Source organism: Otolemur garnettii, unplaced genomic scaffold, assembly GCF_000181295.1.
Source record: "Otolemur garnettii isolate 467f Iridium unplaced genomic scaffold, OtoGar3 scaffold00045, whole genome shotgun sequence".
NCBI classification, from domain to species: Eukaryota; Metazoa; Chordata; class Mammalia; order Primates; family Galagidae; genus Otolemur; species Otolemur garnettii.
The window spans coordinates 9,843,302-9,856,053 of record NW_003852440.1 but is presented as its reverse complement, the minus strand read 5'-3'; the positions used below and the strand labels follow the sequence as shown (position 1 = coordinate 9,856,053).

The window sequence follows — 12,752 nt, the reverse complement described above, 5'->3', positions numbered from 1 at the left end:
AAAAAAAAAAAAAAAAAGATTGTCAGAGTTCACACATAGCTCAAATAATGTTCAATAGATTTCCAACTATTCTATCCACCAAGCAGCCTCACAGATTTTAAGACAAAAATATATACTTCTAACAATGCCAACAAAGAATGAATTTGGATTTAGACATTTTTTTTTCTTTTTGTAGAGACAAGAGTCTAACTTTACTGCCCTCGATAGAGTGCCCTGGCATCTTACAGCAACCTCCAGTTCCTGGCTTAGGTGATTATCTTGCCTCAGCCTCCCAAGTAGCTGGGACTACAGGTGCCTGCCACAACACCCAGCTATTTTTAGAGACAGAGTCATGCTCTTGCTCAGGCTGGTCTCAATCCTGTGAGCTCAAGCAATCCACCTGCCTCAGCCTCCATGCCTGGCCTGATCTTTCTTTTTTGCAGTTTTTGGCCAGGGCCTGATTTGAACCCAGCACCTCCAGTATATGGGGCCAGCACCCTATTCCTTTGAGCCACAGGCACCGCCTGACCTTTTTTTTTTTTAAACTACTATGTTAGATTTCCAGAGTAAACTTCACCTTCATTATTTATGGCCAAATCTAAAATACCACTTCTGTGTTTTTGAAGAGTCACACCTGGACAATAAGAATACAGCAACTACAGGTGGTGCCTGTGGCTCAAGGAGTAGGGCGCCAGCCCCATATACCAGAAGTGGCAGGTTCAAACCCAGCCCCAGCCAGCCCAAAACTGCAAAAAAACAACAAAAGAATACAACAACTATTATCATAACACCAATAACAAAACTTCCATGGTTAACACTGGAAATCAAATATCAGGTTTTATTCCACTGGTCCTCTATTTGTTTTTCAAAGACTTCAATCAGGATAAAGCTTCTAATGTATACATTTAACATAAAAATTACATGCTTACAACCCCAAAGATAACATGAGTATCAAATTAAAGCTCTTAGCATAAGATTTCGATATCCTTTCCAGAAAGAGCAATCTGTGGATTTCTGCTTATTTAGCAGGGATTGAGGAGGTGCCAGTTAAGCTAATTTTAGTCTATGTGTTTATCAAAGGAAATTAAGTAGTTTAGGTTTTACCTATTCTAAAAAGCAAACCATTAAATCAAAAAACACACATGAAATATTTTTGCTGCAAGTCCACTGAAAATAACCAACTATTTGACAGAAAGTAAGTCCAATGAAAATGACTTTTTTTCTGAGACATAGTCTTACTTTCTCACCCTTAGTAGAGTGCTGGGGCATCACAGCTCACAGCAACTTCAAATGCTTTGGCTTAAGCAATTCTCTTGCCTCAGCCTCCTAAGGAGCTGGGACTACAGGCTTCCACCACAACACCCTGCTATTTTTTGGTTGTAGCTGTCATTGTTGTTTGGCAGGCCCAGGCCAGGTTAGAACCCGCCAGCCTTGGTGCATGTGGCTGGCACCAAACCCAGCCCAGGGCCTGCAGCAACAACAACAACAACAACAAAAAAAAATAGCTGGGCTTGGCACCTGTAACTCAGTGGCTGGGGTGTTCAAACCCAGCCCTGGCCAGCTAAAACAACAATGACAACTGCAACAACAACAAAAAATAGCCAGGCGTTGTTGTGGGAGCCTGTAGTCCCAGGTACTTGGGAGGCTGAGGCAAGAGAATCACTTAAGCCCAAGAGTTTGAGGCTGCCGTGAGCTGTGACGCCACAGCACTCTACCAAGGGCCATACAGTTAGACTCTGTCTCCAAAAAAACAAAAAATAAAAAACACTGAATGTAGGACTTAAGATTTTTTTTTTTTTTTTTTTTTTTTGAGACAGAGCCTCAAGCTGTCCCCCTGGGTAGAGTGCCGTGGCATTACAGCTCACAGCAACCTCCAACTCCTGGGCTCAAGCAAGTCTCCTGCCTCCGCCTCCCAAGTAGCTGGGACCACAGGCGCCCGCCACAACGCCCGGCTATTTTTTGGTTGCAGCCGTCATTGTTGTTTGGCGGGTCCGGGCTGGGGATTCGAACCCACCACCTTAGGTGTACGTGGCTGGCGCCTTAGCCAGTTGAGCTATAGGCACTGAGCCAGGACTTAAGATTTAATGATAAATTAAGAGGGAATGATTCCTCTTCTACAGAAAGCTTCACATCCAGCATACAATTATGGTTCAAACTATCTTTCACATGAGAAAGAAAAAACTGAACAGCAATTTAGTAACAGGAAAAATGAGCACATAGCATCTGATTTAAAATGCCACCTATCTAATAAGCCTCCATTGTTGAATGTATTGAGAAGGAACAATACGAATTAAGCTATAATATATAATATATGTCTCATTTCAGAGACGCTAAAATGTGCATCTTAGAATTGATGAATTATGGAATCAAGGATACCATCTTGATAGCAAGGTGGAAAAACAGTGTAAATTCAGGAGCATGGCCAGGCATGGTGGCTCATGCCTGTAATCCTTGTACTCCAAAGAGGTTGAGGTAGGAGATCTGCTTGAGCTGAAGAGTTCAAGATTAACCCAAGCAAGAATCTGTCTCTACTAAACATAGAAAAATTAGCCAGGTATCATAGTGGGTGGATCCCTGTAGTCCCAGCTACTCAGGAGGCTGAGGTAGCAGGATCACTTAAGCCCAGGAATTTGAGGTTGCTGTTGAGTTAGGCTCACACCACAGCACTCTAGCCCGGGCAAAAGAACAACAAAAAAAAGAAGGTCAGGGAGTAGAGGGAGGACCACCTGCCACATTCTAGATCATCCTGCTCAAAAAAAGTAGTGGGAAAGCAGAGTGACAGCATGGGATATGGTGGAAAAGCTAAGAAGGAAAAGGAGGTGCACACAAAAAATGGGTGCAAGGGAACGGGAAGACCCAGGGACAGAGCCTACATATGGGAGTTGCTGGGGGGCTGCCAGTGGATCGTATCATCCCCTACTCCTCGGCCAGGGTGGGCCTTCCCCCCTGCACATAGAGAGCAGAGGGAAACATGAGGGAGCTGGGCATCCACGAGAGCACTGAGTGCTCAAACACTAGCCCTACAGCTGTGGCCTGGAGCTAGGGAGTGTGGTCTGGCCTGGGTTCACTTTAGTGATGGAGCTGCCAACCTGCAACTAGGTACTTCTCTTCTGGAATACAGGCAGGTATGAGAGTGAACTCTGGGAAGCGGGTGACCTGGGTGCCTATCAAGTAGTAGAGGACTGAGGCTCTGCCACCCTGAGAAACTGAATTCACTGAAGGCCATAAGGGTCCAGAGTGATGTGGCTTTTCAGCAATCAACTGTGTAACCAACTTTAGCTCCACTTTCCAGGTATGGGTAGCCATCTTTGGGCAGAGCCCACAGCTCTCCTAAATAGATTAGGGAGGTCCTGCTCCGACCGTAGGCCACTTTTCTTTTTTTTTTTTTTTTTAAACACCCTTGGTAGAGTGCTGTGGCGTCGCAGCAACCTCAAACTCTTGGCCTTAAGCGCTTCTCTTGCCTCAGCCTCTCAAGTAGCTAGGACTACAGGCACCCATCACAACACCTGGCTATTTTTTTGCTGTAGTTGTTGTTTGGTAGGCCCAGGCAAGACTCTGTCTCTACTAAAAACATAGAAAAATTAGCCAGGTATCATAGTGGGTGGATCCCTATAGTCCCAGCTACTCAGGAGGCTGAGGCAGCAGGCTCCGGTGTATGTGGTGGGCATCCTAGCCTCTAAGCTACAGGTGCCACACCCATAGGCCACTTTTCAAATTCTAGGCACAGTCTGGATCATGAGTCCACATCCCTTGGCTCAGTGACAGAGGTCACACATTTTCCAGAGACATGCTGCAGCACCCTTGATTGTCAGACATATGGCTCTGCCCACTTGGGGCACTGCATCCCACCTGCACGGCATCTGCTTCAAGAATAGGAAAATCGGTTCCAATCTCCTCAACAACTTGCCACAAGACATTGTAAAATTAAATTTCCAGCCTCGGAGCTTCACATCCAAAAGCAGCTATTTTTTTCATAATACTGAAGTGCCCCCTAGTATCTTAAGAAAAAAAATTTTAATCCGCCTTAAAAAGAACATACCCCAGGGCAGCGCCTACGGCACAAGGTGTAGGGTGCCGGCCCCATATACTAGAGGTGGTGGGTTCAAACCCGGCCCCAGGCAAAAACTGCAAAAAAAAAAAAAAAAAAAGATAACAAGAAGAACATACCCAAAAGGCATTTATTGTTGTGATTGATTATAAATTGGTTTCATAATAAAAAAAATTAAAGAAAAAAAGGACATACCCAGAGTCAAAGAAGAAGAAACAACATATGAAGAAGAACCAACAACAAAATGGGCAGCGTCTGTGGCTCAGTGGGTAGGGCACCGGCCCATATACCTAGGGTGGTGGGTTCAAACCTGGCTCCGGCCAAACTGCAACAAAAAAAATAGCCAGGCTCTGTGCAGGCGCCTGTAGTCCCAGCTACTCAGGAGGCTGAGACCAGAGAATTACCTAAGCACAAGAACTGGAGGCTGCTGTGAGCTGTGATGCCATGGCATCCTACCAAGGGCAACAAAGTGAGACTCTGTCTCTTAATAAACAAAACAAACAAAAAATCACCGCCATCATGAAGAATCAGATCAGATTATCTCCCACAAGGGATGACAATGTAGCTACTTCAGAAGATCCCAACTGCAAAGAAATTATGGAAATGGCAGAAAGGGAATTCAGATTATGGATGGCAAAAACAATGAAGGGAATTGAAGGAAAATAGAAAACCAAAAGTTGACCCCAAAATGTAATGAAAGATAGGACAAAGTCTAGCCCGGCATTGTGCTGGGCGCCTGTAGTCCCAGCTACTCAGGAGGCTATCAAGAGAATCACCTGGCTCAGCGCCTATAGCTCAACCGGCTAAGGCGCCAGCCACGTACACCTAAGGTGGCGGGTTCGAACCCCCAGCCTGGACCCGCCAAACAACAATGACGGCTGCAACCAAAAAATAGCCGGGCGTTGTGGCGGGCGCCTGTGGTCCCAGCTACTTGGGAGGCGGAGGCAGGAGACTCGCTTGAGCCCAGGAGTTGGAGGTTGCTGTGAGGTATAATGCCACAGCACTCTACCCAGGGGGACAGCTTGAGGCTCTGTCTCAAAAAAAAAAAAAAAAAAAAAAAAAGAGAATCACCTAAGCCCAGGAGCTGGAGGTTGCTGTGAGCTGTGACACCATGGCACTCTACCGAGGGCCATAAAGTGAAAATCTGTCTCTTAAAAAAAGAAAGAAAGAGAGAAAGGTAAGACAAAGTCCCCAAGGATTTAGACCAGCAGTTCTCAACCTGTGGGTCACGACCCTTTGGGGATTAAACAACCGTTTCACAGGGGTTGCCTAAGATCATCAGAAAACACCTTACAATTCATAACAGTAGCAAATTGCAGTTATGAAGAAGCAATGAAAATAACTTTATGGCTGGGGGGTCACTACAACATGAGGAATTGTATTAAAGGGTTGCAGCATTAGGAAGGTTGAGAACCACTGATCTAGACACAATTAGAAATAAGGCAGCTAAAATAATTGAAGGCGTCATTCAGAGAGTTTCAACACATAATAGAATGTTAGGCATACTGGACAACAGCTTATGCCTATAATTCTAGCAATCTGGGAGGCTAAAGCTCCTCCCTCGAGTTCAAAAGTTCAAGACCAGCCTGAGCAAGAGTCAGACTGTGTCTCTGTCAAAAACAGAAAAATTAGCTGGGCATTGTGACGGGCACCTGTAGTTGTAGCTACTCAGGAGGCTGAGGCAGGAGGATTGCTTGAACTCCTAAGTTTGAGGCTGCTATGAGCTAGGACGACACTATCACACTCTACCTGGGCAACACTGTGAGATTCTGTCTCACAAAAATAGACAAACAGGCTCGTGCTCATAGCTCAGTGGTTAGGGCGCCAGCCACATACACCAGGGCTGGTGGGTTCGAACCCAGCCAGGGCCTGCTAAACAACAATGACAATAATAACAAAAAATAGCTGGGTGTTGTGGCAGGTGCCTGTAGTCCCAGCTACTTGGGAGGCTGAGGCAAGAGAATTGCTTAAGCCCAAGAGTTTGAGGTTGCTGTGAGGTTTGACACCACAGCACTCTACTGAGGGTGACGTAATGAGACTCTGTCTTAAAAACGAAACAAAACAAAACAAAATAGACAAACAAATAAAACAGCTGGGCGTGGTTGCTCATGCCTGCAGTCCTAGCACTCTGGGAGGTTGAGACAAGAGCCCAAGAGTTTAAGGTTGTTGTGAGCTAGATTCACCTTGGCACTCTACCAAGGGATGACAAAGTGAGACACTGTCTGAAAACAAAATAAAAACACAATAGAAAGTTTCAATAATAGTAAAGAAAGAAAGAGTCTCAGAGTCAGAAGACAAGGCTCTTGAGCTAACTCAGTCATTAACAGAGGCAGAAAAGCAGAGTCAAAGTATAAGCATAATTCTCTTAGAGAATTATGGGATGACTCTAAGCATCCCAATATACAAATTATAGGTATCCATGAAGAGGAAGAAGAGAGTCCCAATAGCATGGAAATCTTGTTGGTATATTTAAGCTGAAAATGTCTCTAATAGCACTATAGATTCAGACATTCACCTACATGATGTATATCAATACTGGGACTGACTCAATTCAAACAGAGGATCTTCTAGACACATTGTAATTAACCTGGCCAAAGTTAAAATCAAAAGATTCTTCAGGCAGCAGCTCACCCATGAGGCAAATCAGAATTCCAGAGGAAGTTGTACAAGCAACAGGAGAGTGAACTCCCATTTTCTATCATCTCAAACAAAACAACTGCAAACCTAGGATCTGGTACCCTACAAAACTAAGTTTCATCTTCGATAGAGAAACTGTATCTTTAACTGACAAGCAAACCCTGAGGAAACGTGCCACTATAATACCAGCCCTGGAGGAAGCACTCAATACATAGACCTGTACTACACACAGACCAAAACAGTGGACTGCCAGCAAAGTAAAGACACTCAGAAAATAAAGGACAAAGCCTCAGTTCTACAATGGACCAAGTGATAAAACAAGACAACAGTCTTCCACATACCAAGACAAACAGAATCAATTCCCCCAATAAATATAAAGAGGCTCAGTGCCTATAGCTCAGTGGGCAGGACACCAGCCACATACACCACAGCTGGCAGGTTCAAACCCAGCCCGGGCCTGCCAAACAATGACAACTACAACCAATAATAATAGTAATAATAATAGCCAGGCGTTGTGGCCGGCGCCTATAGTCCCAGCTATTTGGGAAGCAGAGGCAAGAGAATCACTTAAGCCCAGGAGTTTAAGGTTGCTGTGACCTGTGACGCCATAGCACGTGACCAAGGATGACATAGTAATACACTGTCTCCAAAAAAAAAAAAAAAGGCTCGGCGCCTGTGGCTCAAGTAGCTAAGGCACCAGCCACATACACCTAAGGTGGCGGGTTTGAATCCAGCCCGGGCCCGCCAAACAACAATGACGGCTGCAACCAAAAAATAGCTGGGCATTGTGGCAGGAGACTCACTTGAGCCCAGGAGTTGGAGGTTGCTGTGAGCTGTGATGCCATAGCACTCAACTCAGGGGTCAGCTTGAGGCTCTGTCTCAAAAAAAAAAAAAAGTAAACAGCTTAGGCTCAGCACCCATAGCTCAGTGGTTATGGGGCTGGCCACATACACCAGAGCTGGCAGTCAAACGTTTGAACCTGTCCAGGCCTGCTGAAAACAATAATGACAACTACAACAAAAAATAGCTGGGCGTTGTGGCAGGTGCCTATAGTCCCAGCTACTTGGGAGGCTGAGGCAAGAGAATTGCTTAAGCCCAAGAGTTTGAGGTTGCTGTGAGTCCTCTACAGAGGATGACATAGTGAAAATTTAAACCAGCTTGAATTCCCCACTGAAGAGGCACAGGCTGACTGACTGGATAAAAAAAGTACTAATCAAGTATTTGCTGTCTTCAGGAAACACATCTAGCAGCCCCCAAGGGCTGAGAGTAAGGATTAAGGTGAAGACTAAGGTTGAAGGGGTGAAAACAGTATTTCATGCAAATGGGTACCAAAAAAAGTGGGTGTCACAATCCTCTTCTTGTTTGTGGATACAACTGGCTTTAAAACAACAACAAAAAGGATAAAGACAGCACTGTACATATATTAGTGAAGGGAACAATACAGTAAAAGGATATACCAACTCTAAACATATATGCACCTAACATAAATGGCTGCCAAATTTATAAAACAAACCTAATATGATAACCGACAGCACCCTAATAGCCAGGGCCTTCAACATCTCATGGACAAAACTGGACAGATCCTCCAAGCAGAAACTAAATAAAGAAATGATAGACTTAAACATGACTCTAGAACAATTAGGCTTAACAGACAACTACAGAACATTTTATCCAATACTACTGAATATACGGTCTTCTCATCAGCTCATGGATCACTGTCCAAGATCATCATATCCTAGGACACAAAGAAAGCTTCAACAAATTTAAAAAAATAGAAATCACTGGGCATGGTGGCTCACACCTGTAATCCCAGCACTGTGAGAGGCTGAGGAGGGAGAATCGCTGGAGCTCAGGAGTTCAAGACTCACCTGAGCGAAAGTGAGATCTTGACTCATGAAAAAAATGGAAAAAAACTAAATCATACCTTGTATATTTATGGACTACAATACAATAAAAATAGAACTCAAGGCCAACAGAAGCACTCATTCTCACAGTTGTGGAATCTAAACAGTATTGCTAAACAAAGAGGAGGTAAAGAAGGAAATCATTAGATTCCCTAAACAGCATGATAAGGAAGCCATAAGTTATCAAACTTCTGGGATACTCCAAGGCAGTCTTTTTTTTTTTTTTTTTTGAGACAGAGTCTTAGTATGTCACCCTCAGTGGAGTGCTGTGACATCACAGCTCATAGCAACCTCAAACTCTTGGGTTCAAGAGATTGTCTTGCCTCAGCCTCCCAAGTAGCTGGGACTATAGGCGCCCACCCCAATGCCCAGCTATTTTTGTTGTTGTTGCAGTTGCCATTGCTGTTTCAGCTGGCCAGGGCCAGATTCGATCCCGCCAGCCTCAGTGTATGTGGCTGGCACCCTACCCACTGAGCTACAGGCGCCACCCTGCAAAGGCAGGCAGTCTTCAGAGGGAAACATCCCATTAAATGCCCACAACCAGAAATCAGAAAGAGGGCAAGTCAGCCATCTAACAGCTCATTCATCTCAAGGAGCTGGAAAAGAAAGAGCAATCCAATCCCAGATCAGGCAGGAGAAAAGAAATAACTAAAATCACAACAGAACTAAACAAAATTGAAACCATTCATTTAGAAGAGTAATGAAACAAAAAGTTGGCTCTTTGAAAACATAAAATTGATACACTCTTGGCCAGATTAATTAGAAGCAGAGAAGTAAAATCTCTAAGAAGGTTAATCAGAAATGAAAAAGTGGAAATAACTGATACCACAGAGAGACAAAAGATGTTCACTGAATACTACAAAAATGTCTATACCCAGAAATTTGAAAACATGAATGAAATGAACACATTTCTGAGGTAAAAAAAAAAAAAAAAGAGCTTTAAAAAAATGTATTTTTTGCTTGAGACAGCGTCTCCCTCTGTTGTCCAGGCTAGAGTGCCATGGTATCAGCCTAGCTCACAGCAACCTCAAACTCCTGGGTTCAAGTGATCCTCCTGCCTCCACCTCTCAAGTAGCTGTGACTATAGGCACCTGCCACAATTGCCAGCTAATTTTTTTTATTTTTAATAGAGATGGGATCTCCTTTTTGCTCAGGCTGTTCTAGAACTCCTGAACTCAAGGGATCCTCCCACCACAGCCTCCCAGAGTGCTAGGATTACAGGCATTAGCCACCATGCCCAGCCAAAAAAATCTCTTGGGGGGGACAAGACAAGCTTCCTCATCATCTGTATTTATTAGTATTAAACAAGCCTTTTGATATGCAGCTGATAGGAAAAGGCACATTTTCTTTCTTTCTTTTTTTTTTTCAGACAGAGTCTCTTTGTCCTCAGTAGAGTGCCCTGGCATCACAGCTCACAAAACCTCAAACTCCTGGGCTCAAATGACTCTCTCGCCTCAGTCCAACTACAGGCGCCTTGCCATAACGCCCAGCTATTTTAGAGACGGGGTCTCGCTCTTGCTCAGGCAATCACCCACCTCACCTCAGCTGCTAGGATTATAGGTATGAGCCACCATGCCTGGCCTGTCATTTTAATGACTTATTGTAGAGATTAAATTTACTTGAGTGGGTGGTGCCTGTGGCTCGAAGGAGTAGGGCGCCGGCCCCATACACTGGAGGTGGCGGGCTCAAACATGGCCCTGGCCAAAAACTGCAAATAATAATAATAATAAATTGACTTGACTCTAAACACTGACCCCCCAAAAGTACTTACTGTGTTTCCAGGCTGGTTTTCCTCCAGTTTGGCAACAGGAGCTTTCTCTCTATCTTCTCCAGGTGCTACCTTGCCAGCTGTTTCCCCATCAGTCCTTTCTTTTGTCTCTTTATCCTTTTTCAGTCCAGCCCCAACTGCTCCCTCTTCTATAGGTTCTTTACCCTCTGCCTTCTTTCTCTCTCGGATCTCTTCCGTTTCTAAAACCATCTTGCTGTCCACGTGCTCCTTGGTAGATGTCTCTCCCAATTCAGCAAATGAGTCTTCTAAACTATCTTTTGTAGAGGCAATCTCTGGAATTTGCAGTTTTTCTGGTGATCCAAAGGCTGAATTCACTACTTCTACCCTCTGAGAACTACTGGGAAATTTGGCTGCCATCTCAGCGCTATCACTGACGTTTTTTAGACCATGGATGCTCCTTTCTGAGGTACTAGGTGTTTCTTCTCTGTCATCATCTGAGCTCTCAGAACTGGACCCCACTGCAGTCTCTAGTCCTTCCACACCAAACCTGTCAGAACAACAGAAAGGGGTAACACTATTTATGGCTTTTATGTAAAGCAAAGAGTTCCAATTTGTCCAGGAAACAGACTCTATCTGTATAAAAGCTGGTAGCTTGAGGTGGACAGCAGGTAAATTTCAGAATAAGATATTCATTACAGAGGTATAAACATAAAAAAAATTTCAGGGCAGCACCTGTGGCTGAGTGAGGAGGGTGCTGGCCCCAAATACCAAGCATAGCAGGTTCAAACCCGGCCCCAACCAAACTGCAACAAAAAATAGCTGGGTGTTGGGGTGGGTGCGTGTAGTCCCAGCTACTCAGGAGGCTGAGGCAAGAGAATTGCCTAAGCCCAAGAGCTGGAGGTTGGTATGAGACGTGACACACTCTACCAAGGGCAACAAAGTGAGACTCTGTCTCAAAAAAAAAAAAAAAATTCAGAGTTTTCTCTCAAATTAATTTCAATTGCTGGAGATTAGATAATCAACAGTTATAAACAAAAGAAAAGCCTATACTTTATCCATAATTGCTAAAACCTGGAAAATACCCAAATGTCTACCAAATGGAGAATGGATAAACTGTGGTACAATCATACCAACCAACGAAACTCAGCAATAAAAAGGAATAAAGAACCAGTGATACGTGTACATTGTGCTACTGTGAATGAATCTTTTTTTTTTTTTTTTTTTGGACAGTCTCATTATGCTGCCCTCATTAGAGTGCCGTGACATCACAGCTCACAGCAACCTCCAACTCTTGGGCTTAAGCAATTCTCTTGCCTCAGCCTCCCAAGTAGCTGGGACTACAGGTGCCCGCCACAACACTTGGCTAATTTGTTGTTGTGACTGCTGTTTATCAGGCCCAGGCTGGGTTCAAACCTGCCAGCCCCAGTGTATGTGGCCAGAGCCCTAGCTGCTGAGCTACAGGTGCCGATCCTGGATGAATCTTTTTTAAAATTTTTATCTTTTAAGATAGGAACATGCTGTTATCCAAGATGGAGTGCAATGGTATGATCATAGCCCACTGTAGCTTTGAGTTTCTGGGCTAAAATGATAGTCCCACATCACCTTTCCAAGGAGCTGAGACTACAAGTATACCCTGGCCAATTTTAATATTTGATATAGAAAGGTCTCACTCATTTGGCCAGGCCAGTTTTGAACTCCTGGCTGCAAGCAATCCTCTCACTCAACCTCCCCAAGTGCTGAGATTATAGGTGTGAGCCACCACACCTGGCTCATGGGTGAATCAGCATTACGCTGAGTGAAAGAAGCCAAACATTCTAGAAAGGAATAAACTATAGGAACAAATATCACCTCTGTGATCAGCAGTTACAAAGGTCTTGAGGAGAGGGAAGGGAGTTAAGTATACAGGGGCACACGGCAACTCTGTAGGGTAATTAAAATACTCTACATCTCAACTGTGATGGTAGTTAGTACTTTTCACAAGTCATAGAATCAATCAACCAAAAAGGTGAATTTTACTACATATAGATGATGTCACAATAAACCTGATTTTTAAAAAAGTGAGCAGTACCACCACCTTTTCTCTCAGGAACACTAAATTCCCATTTCGGAAAGAACACACAGAGTTCTAAGCTGAACTCACAGTGTTATCTGATCTTTGGTTAATAATTATCTATTTCTCAAGGGGACGCCAACAAGGAAGCAAGATCCATTTGCACATAAGCAAGATCCATTATTTTTCAGAACTTGGCCCAAGGGAACTGAGTGGCCAACCAACCAACGAGGAGGGGTGAGAGAACCATCAGAAGAACAAGTGAAAGTGCTGCTGTGCTCTTCACTTGCGTGCACAGAAGTGGTGAAGACAGGTCTGGCAAAGTGACGAAAGACCTGGATGATGACTATGAGAAAACAGAGAAAACAAAACCTAGATAGTGGGCTCGGCGCCTATAGCTCAAC

The 12,752-nt window shown here is 44.1% G+C and overlaps 1 protein-coding gene across 1 annotated transcript in view; it reads right to left on the bottom strand.

The window, feature by feature from the left end:
* Positions 1-12,752, bottom strand: part of SDE2 (SDE2 telomere maintenance homolog) — a 27,463-nt gene that overhangs the window by 3,052 nt on the left and 11,659 nt on the right. Inside the window, exon 5 of the mRNA XM_012805881.2 lies at positions 10,341-10,845. Coding sequence (XP_012661335.1) covers positions 10,341-10,845 — 505 coding nt within the window. The remainder of the gene's footprint in view (positions 1-10,340; positions 10,846-12,752) is intronic.